We start from the raw sequence: 14,741 nt of genomic DNA, 5'->3' as shown, positions 1-14,741 counted from the left end.
GCCGTAAGGAAACTCATACTGGATAGACAGTTCCGCATTAACTCTTGTCTTTTTCACTTTCGCTAGCTGTGTCTTACTGTCAAATAATGTTATAAATGTAAATTTAAAAAAAAATACATACACACTTATTTAATTTCTTTATTACTTTATTTGTTGTTATGAAAGAAGCATTACAATAGTTTATCATTCTGTCTGTGAATATTACATCTTCCACAGAGGTATTGTGTTCATAAATGTATCTCAGTACAAAGCAAATACAAATACTACAACTGACAACAGATTTGAGACTCATCTAATACCAAAGATCATATAAGTACCATACAGTATCTAAGTAGAGTTTTCTCTGGTGTTAAGACTGCAGAATGTTTAAAGTGGAACTAACAGTCTCTTTCGCAGGACTTGCAGTCTTATCCTTGAGTGTTTTAGGTGTGTGACGAGTGGGCGTTTCAGATCCACCAGGAGAGGAAAAAGTTTCAGCATTGAGGTTTATCTGCTGTGCTGTCAGAAGAACCAGGTGAAATGGGTTTCTCATCTGTCCTGCTGCATCTCTGTTCTTGTACCTTCTTTCTCGCTAGTTTCTTTCCCCTTTTCACTTTTAATTTTTTGTGCTTTATCAGTGGCCATGTTGCTTGCAGGGCTCTGTGTCGTTGTATCAGCGCTGATCTTCTGTTCTTTATCACAGTCACTGCACTTTGTGATGGGGTTTTCTTGTCCCTGGTATTGAGACACATCTTTATTGTGGTATACAAGAAAGATCCTATGATACAGTTTATGAGATCATTGTGATACTGACATCATAGTATCCAGACTGCAGAAGTTACTGATTGTGCTTGATAAATGAACCACAGCAGTAATGTTACTTTATCTAAAAAAGAAGAAAATGTAACCTTTTGCTTATTTGATCTTTCTCGTGGGTAACGTGCAATGCTGTCCATCACCTTGAGAGTTTTGAGCCAGTCCTCATGCCAGCTCTTCACATTATAGTGAGGCCTGCATTGGCTCAGACGGAACAGGATCATTTGATTCTCCTTGGTAATACGGAGCAACTCCAGCTGTCGCTTCTCCTTGCCGAGGCTACAATGAAGAGTAAACACAGGCTTCACAACTGGGTTTTTAGTTTCGAGGGCCACCTTATTTCTTGGCAAAACAACTTGTTGCCTGACTTAAATATATACTTTGATACCAATCGTTCTGCCACAACCTCAGCTAACCTTTTTCTGTCATAATATTTCCTGTTGTCAACTCCTCCAGTCGTCCTCATGATGCGTGATATTTTCTCCATAAGCATATTGTTTTCCCTCTCAATCTTCGTTGTCCATTCCTCTTCGAGCTAAATATAATAACATATGATCAGCAACAAAGTATTTACACTACAACATTTATATTTGAACTGAGGTAAAAAAAAAACAACAACATTCTTATATTTACTGCACACCACTGGGTGGTTTCAGTGCTGAAAAATTAGCTGTGAGTTGAGGTAAAACCATGAGAGCTAAAACAGCAACCTTTAGTTTCTTCAGCCTGAGAGTCAGGTGGTCATAGGTCTTTGGTGGAGTTGTGTTTATTGTTGGTTTTGCTGACTTCACCTTAGGAGAACAAAAAACATTGTATAAGGTAGTGAATGGTGATAAAGTGGTTGGAAAAAAAAGGTTCATTTGGTTGGTGAGTGACTAGAACGAAAGCTTGAGGCTTATGTAACACAAGGTATACAGCAAGTTATTAAGTCACTTCACAAACCAAGGTAAATGTTTCTCCTGACCTTTCCCCTGTGTAAATCATATGAAGCCATGTCCCATTTCTGCTGCAGATATTTGTTTCCAGAGGGAAGGAGGGGTTGATATGCTTGATGCGTCATAGTCCTATCAAGACAAAACAATAAACAAAGATGCAGTACTACAAGCCACCATAAACAAACACATGTATTTTTAATTATGTATAATTTTGCATTAGTGTTGTTGTCCAGAATTAATAGGGAACAGTATGCTAATGAACCTAGTCCCTCTCTGACTCACCTCACAGTCTGCAGCTGCCCTGGTGTCTCCAAATCACAACTCTTCATCTGCCCATAAGAGTGTGGTTCATGCTCTGAAGGTTGACTGGAGCTCAGAGACTGCGGTCTGTTTTCTGCCAGTCATACATGGTTGCCATGACAGCAGCTGAAGAGAGCGGAGATGAATGAATGGTTTCAAACGATGTGCTTGTTTAGCAAGTTCCACACAGAGAAAGGCATACAGGCATAGAGATAGGCTAATTAGTGAGAAGACTGTAAAATGAGCTGCTGTGTGAAGACACCGTTTCACAGCTGAAAGCTGAAAATGAGCTGGTATACAAACTGTTTTCAAAATGTGCTCATTCTGTTTTAAACTGTTCATTCCTGCAACGACAATAAAAAAGTGACACTAATTTTTGAACACTGATCAGACTTAAACTTGCTGAGAATATTGCATTATATGAAAACTTGACAGGATTGAATCAATGTGGTGAAGGACATGCAGGCTTCCTGTATTTCTTGTTGCATGCATACAATTACAGCCTTGGTAACAGTTACTTGGAAACTTAGCATCAGAGCAACATAAAGTGACACACTCAACACAAACGCAGTTTAAAGAAGACACACAGAAACCACACTCTGCCTGATTATGAAATAAAAATGAATGTGGAAAATGAAGTTTAAACTTATAAAACTACACTCAATTAAATTGAATACATATACCACATAGCACTGAATACTATGCTATGGTATCATGTTAAATCATGTAAAGTACCCTATGTTTGAGATAGTACAACACAATGGAACATAATTGTCATAGATTGGTTGAATGATGATATGACTTCATGAATGAATATCTATATTACAACACTCCCCCCTACTGACTAGAGTTGGCCATGACGATTTTTGGTGCAACTGAGATCACAACTGTTAATAATTCAAATCCCACGCCAGAATGAGCAACCAAAGCACTCATGAAACTGTTGTAGATTAAACTCTAATAGATCATTATGTCATGCTTTTTCGTACACCATGATAAACTGAATTTAATGATCAGTGCAACAAGATTCAGTATACTTTTCAGGACTGGTAAAATGAATATTAATTAATATTAATATGTAATACCTACATATGCATTACCTGTGCAGCCAGCTATCGATATGCAAACAATGTTAACAAATAATTGCACGTTTAGTTTAATATATATAGAGTATATTATAGAATAATGCAGTTGTGTATAGCTGTAGGATTTGTTGTAAAGCTGCCACGGCAAAGGGCGATTCTTCATGTCTGACATTTTCCCACAGATGCCCTCACAAGCCAATTAATTGTTCCCACAAGTGCTATCACATCTCATGAATGAATTATAGGCAATAAAACGTTTCCAGTCCAATTTGTGACTTTGTTGTATAAGAGCAGATGTGTTGACGGGACAGATGGCACATACCGGGGTGATAAAATAGGGACTTCGACCTCCCAAATTCATCCTTTGTGATTCCTTTCTCTATTGCACTTAAAAAAATAATACTTCTTTTTATGTAGCAGAGTCCCAAATGGGGAAACTGCAAAAATCACATTCACTGTGCCTGTAATTGGTTCTATTATGTGTATCACAATGTTCTGTAATTAAGATTCAATCAACAGAAATAAAACTTCAAAGTGAAAATGAATCTCTGTGAGTTGAGCAAAATTAATCACAAATATAAAACACAAAATAACTGACTGCAGACGTATTCACCTGCTTTCAGGTCAATATTAAATAGAGGCATGTCTTGCAGCAGTTACAGGCTTTAGTCTATGTCAATAGGTCTGCATCTTGTTAGCACATCTGAACTGCCTTTGGTCTGCAGAACCTGGTGCACTTAAAGGAAACAAACAAATGCAAACTCCACACGGAAAAGGAACTTGTTGTATGTACCGAACCTTGTGGCCAACAAGATAGTCCCCACAGGTCTCTTGGTGGCCTCACTAGTGTCCTTCTCACACAAATGCTGCTGACCATAGGCTGCTGTCGACAGATTTACAGCTGTGACTCTTTTCCTTTTCATGATTGACCTTACTTGACTTGGAGGTCTATTCAGTGCCTCAGAAATGTTCTTGTATCTTTTCCCTGATTGCTACTTTTCAGTTAACCTGGTGTGATTTTGTCTAGAATGTTTCTTTGTATTTATGAAGTCATTTTTTGCCAGGAAACTGAATATAAGTGTGGGTGTTCCATTGTTTAACAAAAAAAAACCCACTGTCACGCCTTGGTTTCTCACCACCTCTAACAACAACTGGTTAATCTTAATCATAATTTAAAAGTGGAAAGTTGTCAATTAATTATTGTGTGTCTAATATTATGTAGAGACCTGTTTTTTTCTGTTTATCACTGCCAGAAATCCCAGTTACTGTGATTGAATGTGGTGAAAAATCACCAGTCAAATACGTTTTGTAGGCTCTGTAAGTATCATCATCAATTAAGAAGCAAGATAATGATGTGTTTAAGATAATAATAATAATAATAATAATAATAATAATAATAATAATAATAATAGTACATTTTATTTATAAGCGCTTTTCTAAATACTCAAAGACACTTTACATAAAAACATAAAAGCAGCAAAACAACATCAAATAGTAAAACATTAAAAACACATCAGACTAAGCTAAACATTAAAAGCAATTTAAAAAGGTGTGTAATTTATATAATGAAGGTTGTTTTCATGTCCTCTTCAGAATGGCAGGGGATGCTACCAGTTCCAGGGAAGTCTCACTGGTGAATCTTCCATTGTACTGTTGTGGGAATAAGTGCAAAGAAAGACGGTCTCTTTGGGACAGAGGAAGTACAGCAAGATTGGATCACATATCAACATAACAGAAACGGTGTTTGTGTGTGTAAACGTGTGTAGTGGTTTTCAGATGAAGCCATTCTTAATCTTAAAGCCATGTGTAATGGAAATGATGTAATGTAAAAAAGATAAGGAAGGAGAAATAAAAACTATTGCTATTGAAAAGGATAAAAAGACAATTACCAATAACAATAATTTTGTTATATTATTCTCATGTTATTCCGGCACCTCAGATTATCCAACTCGATCACCATTCCGACCAATAGTATAATACATTGCTTTCATAAGCAATCCAGGAAAGGAAATGACATATCCATGTCCACATAACAGAAGCACAGTCTCCCCTGTTGGCCACCCTGTCTATGCTGATTGAGACAAATACCAAGAGTTCCCTCAGAGCTCATATTTTCTAGTCTACGCCTGTGGCCAAAACCACAATGACATCAGCAGGAGTTTTCTGCATTTCCCCAAGGTCAGGATCACGTTTTTTTTTGTTTGTTTGTTTTTTTTAAATCTGTGTGATGGAAAGTGACTACGGTAACAGGACCCATGAGAAGAACCTGGCTCTTAGCCTGCTTGTTAGGATTACTGAACAGACACCTGCAATCAAGGAACTCTTTTAGTAAAAAGACTTTTGTTGATTTATCTAGTGCTGTCCGTCTTAGGTCACACCAGAAATATGGCAGAACATGGTTCTGTTGGAACAATTAAACCTTCATTTTCACTGCATATTTATTACAGTTAGTTGGCTCAAATGTAGCACTTTATTCATACCTTTCAGATCCACAGGCCCCAAAAAAGTGATGCCTTGTGAACAGTCCAGGAGCGCTTGCCAACAGGTCTCTTCTCTACCCTTTAAAGCTCTCTTCTCTTCACTCCACTCAGTGATCATCTATCAGATTGGTGTTGATGAAGCATTACTAACACCGCTGTGACCTTTTTAAAAATAGAAACAGACATTAGAGACATCTCTAGGCACACAACTTACTTCTTTTTCTTTTTGGAGTTGACCCTGTTCTGCCATTATCTAGTATGACAGAGAATGCTGTACATTGTCTTTAATCATATGAGAAAATGCAGAAAACATGTAAATGGTTCATGTTTGACTATTATGTGGGAGTGCTCTCATCCCTTCTTTCTCCTCCTCACCTATTCTTTCTTTGTGCAAAAACCTAAACCCAACGTATACAGTTCCCCTGGTTAACAGTGACAAAATGTTAACTCTAATAAAATCTGAAAACCCTTCTCACTTGATTTATAGAAAGTAGTTTTAAAGTCAACACAATTTTCAGCTAATGGATGGTAGAATAGGTAACGACTCTGACGCACTATACTCTCAGCCCTGCTGCTCCATTAATGCTGCTGAGCTACAGAGGAATGGATGCTTTGACTCGGAAATAGGCTTTATCCCTCTAAAAGTGGCTCTTTTGATGACAGTTTGGCGCACACATGCTGCACTTCCTCCTGAATGCAGGAAGTTGGCCCCATTTTAATACTCAAACCCATACAGGCCTATATCCCAGCTAGATCTGCGCTATGAAAGGGTATAAATAATGAAAGATGCAGTCTTTACAAGTTAAAAAAGAACCACAGTGCTGTTACGTAACAGTGGAATGAGTTATGAGGGTAACAAATTAGGCAGAGTGAGGGCGAGTACAGTAACATGCCGGACTAATCGACTGCAGAAATATAAGGCAAGAGCAGATTTATGCTTGTATTTGTCCTCTTTAATGTAACCTCAGTTTTGTTCACAACTATAAATGTTCTCCTGTTTCCCTTGGCAACTTCACCTCTACTGAACATCTCAGCTTTTTGGTTACTGGCAAGGTCCCTCGTCCTTGTCTCTTGGTTTTAAACCTGCACAAAAAACAAACAGTTCCTCTCATTATAATTTATCTGACAGGTTAATGCTTATTGTTTTGTTTAGTAGTGAGCCAATTTTGCCTTGTGTGTGTTTTTACGCTCTGTCTCCTTAAGATTTTCTAAATCTTACAAAGCTTTAATGTGATGGTGATATATGTCTGAAGTCATATGCTTACCACCATTTTTTAACCTGTGTAATACAAATGTCAAGTAGAATGATAATTTTTTAATAGAGCTGCAACAATCAGTCAATTAGTCAACTATTTTGATAATCAATTCATTGTTTTTGAGCTGCATAGTGTGCTGTATATATACTATGTAGAATTTATGACATATTCTTCACACTTTCTAGAGCATACAATCATGTTATAGACTTTTGAATGTATGAAAATAAACTTCAAAGACTTGAAACCTACTTGAGCTAATGCCATATACTGTATCTGTAAGATCTGAAAAGTCTACTGCTGACTTGTGTTCAGGTGCTTTCAAAATTCTCAGAAATCGGGGATATGACACTTGCTGAACAGCGTTGCATTTAAGAGCTACTGTATGTTGTCATGGAAAGGGTAATGAGAATTTCAGTGGTACGTTCATTCAAAAACAACAAAAGCTTCAAAAACTGATTTTGTGACTATATCATAAGAGAAATACACCAGTTAATGTGTGTAGTAAGAATACCACTATCCATCTATGCAGGCTATGGAAGGCCAAATGTACATGATGAACCTGGACAGGGACGTAGTGCAAAAGACCGCAACCTCCAGCATGGAGTAAAGTAGTTTATGAGGAAACATCTACCTCATGCCTGCCCCTCAAAATAACCTGATGGTAACACATTTATTGTCCACCTACTTGTATATTTTCTTGTGCAAGTACTGTACTAAGGTAATCTTTTATCCTCGCTGTTAAAGTGACTTCTACTATCTGTACAAGACGTACAGGATAAAGACAGTGAATAGAGCCCAACAGAATGGTTCACTACATGGCAGATCAGTGGCTAAAGAGGGAGTGAAATAGCTGAAATATTGATTGTCTTATTGGCACTGCAGGAACTAATCAATCACATGACCGCACATGGCTGTATGTTCGGGCAAACTGTGGCTTCATGAGCTTGACTATGTGACTGTACTGCTAGAGCCATATAGAGTAGTGCAATGCATCTCACTACCGTTAAAAGAACATACTACAAAGAAAACATGGACCATCACTTCAAAAATAAAGCTCTTAAATTCACAGAAAGCTCAAACTAAACTGCAGAACCAAAAGACGAGAGTTCAGAGAGGCTAAAAATGGAACCAGTTTTCATGATAAGGAAGCAAATATGTTGATTATGACAATTCTCACTGGACAGGAAACTCCCAGAGAGATGATTATAAAAGGGCGTGATTTGAGAGTGGGCTTTATTTTAGGCCTTGCGCATCATTAAGACTTAAATGTGTGTGTGTGTGTGTGTGTGTGTGTGTTGCTACTGGGTAAAGTTTAGAGGAGGGCGTGGGGAGAAAGGCCAGAGGAAGGGCAGAGCCAGCACCGAACGATGCTTGGCATGACTGACCGCTGTAGCATTCATCACTAATATCCGCTCACTTGACTGCGGGCCCCTCCTCATGCTTTGAGTGACTAAACAGTTAAGGCACTTCTTGCCTCGCCCCAAAGCAAAACTGAGAACATCCATCTTCATCTATCTTTCAACAACACACATTTGCGAATGATGTCTCCAAATATAGACTGTAAAGCTGTGTTGAAGCCGCGGATGATCTTAGAGCTCTTTTTGGTTTCTAATAGAAGGAAAAGCTGAATTGTCAGAGGAACAGAAAATGTCAGTCCGACGTTGAGACGAACACCAGGAGATTTGTTAAACACTTGAAATCAATGCAGCATTCTGGGAAGAAAATGGAAGACTCTTGATGGGCAATGTGTTAATGATATGGCCACCTAACTGAAGATGTGTTCATTTACCTGGGGACAGTAGCAGATTAGTTTTTGTAATGCCTAAGTACTATACTACCGCATATATTAAAAAAGACTACTATGTTTCTATATTATTTTGTCAAACTGTATCATGAAACTCAAACGGAAGACAGAAAGAGGAAGAAAGGGGAAATTATACTGATAAAGACTATTACCTATATATTATTACATTTCACTGTGAATATATCTTATATGATTACATGTGACAAATAAACTTGATTGATTGATTGACACAGGCCTTAGATTACAGTGTGCAGTATATCCTGGTGGATAGAATTAGACTGTATAACTAGCACTCTGTATTCACTGAATGTGGGCTGGCTTGCTATACAGTGGAGGGTGCCTGAATTCTCACTGGGCCAGTGTCATTGCCCTTATCTCTACGCAATAATGAATATTGTTGGTCACAATGGATTTTAAAGAGGAGTTGGTTATTATGTGTGTGGGATTCCTCAATTTGTGCTATTGGTCTTTTGCCCTATTAGTCACAATGTGGGTGCACTGAAGAGGTTTTAGAGCCCATGTATAAACATCACATATGGTTTTGCATTTTAGCCAAGTACCATTAAACAGTACTGTGAATCAAAGCTGGATGCTAATAAGTGTTAAACAAATACATTTTCTGGAAAGGTCATATTCTGTGTTTCATGTGTCGTAGGCATATAACGTAAATCTACCCATTCTGATACTGTCAATCAGTGCTATCCAGGAAGTTGCCTTATATAGTGTGCAGTTTGAGCTCAGTGAAGCACAGAAAGCAGTTCTGCCAACTTTGTCTGTTTCAACCCTGGACATCAGCAGCTGTGTGAACTTGAAGGAGAGCATTCGCTGGGAAAGGAGCTGAGGGGGAATAAACGGACTCTAGTTACAATTTGTTTACACTAAGAATTTGTGTAAATATTTGTGTGTGAGTGTGTGTGTGTTTGAATGAAGTCTTTGGTCATGACTTGGTTCACAGCAGCTGTTCATTTGCTAGCGAACACTTGCTCTGGGCAGTGCCAAACAATGCCCACCCTCCCTCTCTGATTGGTAGACATCTTGGCTGTGGGCATGCTGGGTGAAGGGGAGCGGATAGTTTCAACACTGCGACTGAACATGGATATACATGCAGTCCCAATCTACAAATCCCTGAAAGCTTTGGCCATGACTTGAGCCAATGCACAAGTCTCCAAAAATAAACTACGACAAGCTGATTATGAATGCTTTTTTACATGAATGCCAGAATGCACTTACTTTGAACATTGTGACTTGCTGAAAATGTTTCTTTATATTACACAACTACAATCTACAATGAATTATTTGAGGTTCAAATCAACAGCAGAAACTGTGTTTTTTAAAATCAATAAAATCCCAGGCCTTTCATCGTAATCCAGGATTACACAATGCATATTAGTCTGTGGTGGAAACTATAGTACTTTTCAGGCTTATTTAGTTATGCTACCTTTATTTATTGATTTAATTACAAACTGAAAAATAAAAAGCAAACATAAAATACCCCAAATATCTAAACAAAGTGCATCATGCTTGCCACCTTTCGGCATATTACATTTATTTGAATATCTTCAGTTTAATCAATAATAACACATATTGTAAAGGATTTCTGGTTCACTCGTATTAGATTGTGCTCACTTTAAAGGGTCAGTTATAAATATTCTTGTCATTTTCACATTAGATAATATGAATCCTTCCATATATACACCGATCATCACTCAACACTCGTGCATTTCATGCAATCTTCACACTCCCCCATGTGTGAGCCTTTTTAAATGTGTACAGTAAAACCACAGAGACCATGAGTAAAACTGAAACCAGTCCATTTATCTCTGTGCATCTTAAATCAAGTTATTTTTCCCCACCAGGAGAAAGCAGGCTGTTAAAAACTCACAAGGGAGCCACTTCCTGCCGGCCGCAGCCTGGGCAATCAAAAAGAAGTATTCTAATGATCCCTGACAAAATTGTCAGACGATATCCTCTAGGGTGCGATGATACTTTACATTACAGTAGACGGATCGATAGGGAGGATGACATGAGAGGCCTCTGCAGAGGGAGGAAGCTGCAGTGTGCTGCTCTGACTTGTGATGATTCCACGATGAGTTCATCTGACCTCACAGGCCACATGTGGAGGTAAGTCTGTAGCACTTATGTGTAAATTGCTTAATTAACTGCATTCACCCCTTGTCTGAGGCGGGGTACCGGATGTGTGTGTGTGTGTGGTTGATCTGCGGCTTTGTGTGTGTGCACCTGATAAGTATGTGTGTGCAGGTAAAACCACGTGTGCAATCTATGAGTAATTGAAAAATTGACAGCCACCTCTTAACATCAATAAGAAATTCTTTACAGTTGGCCTTTAAACAGTGACACAGCAAAATTAGAATGCTGTGTAAAGAAATTCCATCAGGAAACATTTTGTTTCAAAGTGGCCCACATCCCTAAGGAACCAGTTATCACAGACAACTGACAAGACCTGGGCGCCACAAAACTAGGTCATTAAAGTGGATTAATGCTGTAATTCAGAGATGAACACACAACACAACCCCACTAATGAACCCCTCCAGTCTCTCATCAAGCTTCCTGTGCTGTGGTTAATATTGTTTACACAAACCTCGGCTTTTGCTCGCTCGACATTGCATCGGATAAAAGAAGCTTCTGATTATAAGTCTCTCACGCAGAGTTCAACCGTAAACTTGTCGTCAGTCGTCCATAAAAAGGATGTGATTGTGAAAAACAGATCCAGAGGTCGGGTGATACAAGCTACGTACATATAGTGTAAAAGGTATTACATGTCAAAGATATACATACATTCTGGGTTTGGCGGTGATTTGGAAAATGGAAGGATCAATGAAGGGATGTAATGCAACACTGTTTCCTTATAAGGATGGATCAACATTTTTCCTTAAACTCAAACTAACAGTATATCATCATATAAGCTAGAATTCAATACTCATCCCCGACTAATACATTCAATATCACAGGAAAGAAGGAAAAAAAAATACACTTTCTAAATGGGTCATTTGTTCTTGCTGGGGCCATAATGCTGGCCATTTGTATTTTTGTATTGCAGCCTAATGAAGATGGCTTACTGGCAAACAGCATCTAACACCTGTGAGTGGGGTCAACACTATATTGAGTAACTAATGGGTCCACACTGGCAGACAAACTGACTTCTGCCATTTGTGCTGGGGGGGGGGTGTCACACTGACAGATCTAAGAGTGACTAAATCCTGAAGCATGAAAAACACATACAACAAAGGAACATCAAAACAGCAAAAATACAACCAAATGTTTAAATGTTTCTGTGTGTCTAGAAGCAAAGTTCCGTTTTTAACACTTAAGACAAATACTTTCTCTCTCCACAACCCCTGCCTGGAGGGCAGGCATAATCGGGTGGAAACAATGTCTCCTTCCCCCTTAGTTTGTGATGGAAAAGCTTTAAATCCTTGGAGAAAAGTAGTCACACAGTGGAAACAATCGTCATGAGCAACACTAGCTGGCCTCTTGTCCTCGGAGATGAAGGAACAAAACAGAGCCAGTAAATGTAAACAAAACAATAATACATCTCAATCTTTTGTCAAACCAATCACAAATGTGCACCCTGTCATCATTACATATTCTCTAGAGGACCATGTTATATTCATGAGGTGTTTAAAGTTGCTATCTAGGACTCTTTTGTATTAACTTTTCTTATGACGATGTTTTTTTTCTGCAGCCAATGTTGGATTCAATTCATTCAGCATGCCAAAGTAACAGTGATTTGTTGCAGTGCCCTATAGGCTACTCTGTACTCTGCAGCCCTGCTTCAGCAATGCTTAGATGACTTGACACAAACACGGGGAAGAATCCCCACCAACCTATCAGCAGGTGAGTCTTAACACCTGTGACTGTGGAGCTTTTACGGATCATTTCTCGGTTGACATCCATCTGAATGCACGAAGCTGCAACAACTTAAGCAAACTGGGAGCAAAAGAAAAACGACACGTCAAGCAGAAATGGTATAAAAGCTGAGACGGGCTGTAAATGTAGTCTCTTTTAACGTGCAGTGAACACGTGCCCCCGTGCATTAAAAAAAAAAAAATCCACTTTCACAGACACTGTCATTTTCCAAGACATCTAGCTGAAAACGGCTTGGGACAATAGTCTCAGTCGGATCATAAAAATTTCCGAGAGCATCACTGAAATGACGGCGCAGAAACCACGTGTTTACGTAATGGAAAGCCAATCTTTCAATTTAACCCCTCCTCCCTGTCTATTTCTAACAGAGGTCCGACGCTAGAGGAAATTCATGCAAATGTTTTTATAGGCGCACCGTACTTTTTGGAGATGCCAGTGGCGTGGTGCTGAAAAGGCTAGAGGAAAATACCCCACAAACGGGAAGAAACGCACACTTCAGGAATCACGGAGACTAACACACACACACACACACACACCAAGAGCCCAAGCCTGGCTTTAACAGAAACGTTGCAGTGTGGGACTATAAGAAATGAAAACTGAGGTTGGTGTTATCTGACCTCGCCAACCAAGCTTGGTTTACAGGAGAAGCGAATTGGACTTGATCCGGCAATGTGGTGTTTTGTTGGGGCTATCATTGCAGCAGTCTGTGCATAGGATGCATCCTCCCTTGGCTTTTGATGCTGTGCAGATCCACCCTCCTCTCCTCAGAGTGATGAACTAATAGGCAATGATTTTCTCCTCGGAAATCCTCCGTGTTTTACTGTTTTCACGTTAGTTGTGTTTGTTTACTGGCGGCCCGTCTCCTCCCGGTGCGACACATGCAATTTAAAGAGTATATTTTCTATTATCGACTAGTTGAGGAGGCATCCTTTATACGCCAGAAGAAGAAAACATACCATTATTACGAAGTCTGACAGATACTGAATATTTTGCCACGTGAATGAAAACGCATAGGACTTGGATATACCTATTTTTCTATGATACAATTGGTAGCCTTGTCCTGGAGAACTGATCCAATTGTGTTATTATGCAACCGCAAGGATCTCATCTATATCTGGGTGTTTAAGCCACTGGATTGCTCTTCGCCCAAATCAATGTGGTTTCTTTGGAACATTTTCAGCAAAGGAACGCATATGCTGCAGTGTCTTTGTGGCAAGAGTCTTAAGAAAAACAAGAATCCAAGTGGTAAGCTCATCACCATTATGCCTACTCCTCCGTTTCACTGTGAACCGGCGTTGTGCGTGCGTGAGAGTGTGAGACAGCGTGTGTGTGTGTGTGTGTGTGTGTGTGTGTGTGTGTGTGGATCTGCGTTATTCGTTTGTTTGTTGTAATGGTGATAGATCTGCAATCATATTTATGCAGCGAGTGGATTATGCAGAGGCGCTGGGAGGGGGAACAACTTATTCTGTGCAGCTACTATCGGCGAGCCAAGGTTTGGGGACGCGCAGCGCACAGACACACAAACCCCCCTCCTCCTGCATCACCACGGCACCATGATCTCCTAACTTTTTAAATAGCGCTCACACACGCACGCACACACACACACACAGGCTAGGTGTTTTTTCAGTGGATCAAATCCACGCACAGTGATTCTGTCCAACGTGATTGCTCCTGACCAGATTATTCCATCCTCGGGTTTACTGCAGCAGCATTCCCCCCTCTGCAACACCACTTCTCGATTAAATGGGCTACTCACTGTGTTTTCAGCAAGCCCTGCCGGAGGAGACAGACTATTCTCTCATGTCTATCTCTCGGCTTTCTTGCGAGACTATGAATGCGAAATATGAATTAAAAAAAACGAGCACTTGAGTTTGATTTTGGGCTGAAGAAGCCAGGGCAGCGGAGGTGCTAATAGGACATGTAGAAAGGAACCGGGCTGCACTGCACTAATGCAAACGCTGCACTTAAGCAGTCGACATCGTTTCGATTCCGATCGTGGACTTTTATTTTTTTTATTTATTTTTTTTGTGTGTGTAGAAAAGCAATGCAAAACCCAACAGCGATTAGTTATCATGTTGTAGCCAATAAAATGTACCAATGCAGAGCTCCGGTGAGCAAAGAGTGTTTATTTCAACAGGCTGTATGAAAGAAAAAGCCCCAGGTGGGCAGCATGTAGAGCGGGCTACTTGTTACCTCATGTT

General features: G+C 39.5%; 2 protein-coding genes across 3 annotated transcripts in view; one reads left to right on the top strand and one right to left on the bottom strand.

The window, feature by feature from the left end:
• Positions 1-124: 124 nt before the first annotated feature.
• Positions 125-2,426, bottom strand: cfap97d2 (CFAP97 domain containing 2). Of its 2 annotated transcripts, none has more exons than XM_051404663.1 (6): positions 2,013-2,426; positions 1,760-1,859; positions 1,506-1,586; positions 1,212-1,330; positions 939-1,074; positions 125-714 (listed from the first exon to the last, which is right to left on the bottom strand). In XM_051404663.1, exons 1-6 carry the CDS (start codon positions 2,057-2,059, stop codon positions 529-531), a joined length of 669 nt encoding a protein of 222 aa, XP_051260623.1. In that variant the 5' UTR covers positions 2,060-2,426; the 3' UTR covers positions 125-528. The 2 variants fall into 2 exon arrangements, with proteins under 2 accessions (XP_051260623.1, XP_051260622.1); XM_051404662.1 differs by having other exon boundaries at positions 888-1,074; positions 2,013-2,415.
• A 10,367-nt stretch (positions 2,427-12,793) lies between these two features.
• Positions 12,794-14,741, top strand: part of fgf14 (fibroblast growth factor 14) — a 101,280-nt gene continuing 99,332 nt past the window's right edge. The window contains exon 1 of the mRNA XM_051404659.1: positions 12,794-13,785. Coding sequence (XP_051260619.1) covers positions 13,578-13,785 — 208 coding nt within the window. The 5' untranslated portion in view covers positions 12,794-13,577. The remainder of the gene's footprint in view (positions 13,786-14,741) is intronic.

Source organism: Dicentrarchus labrax, unplaced genomic scaffold, assembly GCF_905237075.1.
Source record: "Dicentrarchus labrax unplaced genomic scaffold, dlabrax2021, whole genome shotgun sequence".
Classification (NCBI taxonomy): domain Eukaryota; kingdom Metazoa; phylum Chordata; class Actinopteri; family Moronidae; genus Dicentrarchus; species Dicentrarchus labrax.
The sequence above is the reverse complement of the archived record's forward strand: the minus strand, read 5'-3'. Positions and strand labels throughout refer to the sequence as shown.

What these genes read in the sequence shown, in the direction of transcription:
- cfap97d2 (XM_051404662.1), bottom strand. Translation starts at nt 2,059, where the DNA reads ATGAAGAGTTGTGATTTGGAGACACCAGGGCAGCTGCAGACTGTGAG. An exon ending in ATGATTTACACAGGGGAAAG is followed by an intron (nt 1,587 to 1,759) that starts GTCAGGAGAAAC and finishes TGTTCTCCTAAG; the next exon opens with GTGAAGTCAGCAAAACCAAC. An exon ending in AAAGATCAAATAAGCAAAAG is followed by an intron (nt 715 to 887) that starts GTTACATTTTCT and finishes TCTCAATACCAG; the next exon opens with GGACAAGAAAACCCCATCAC.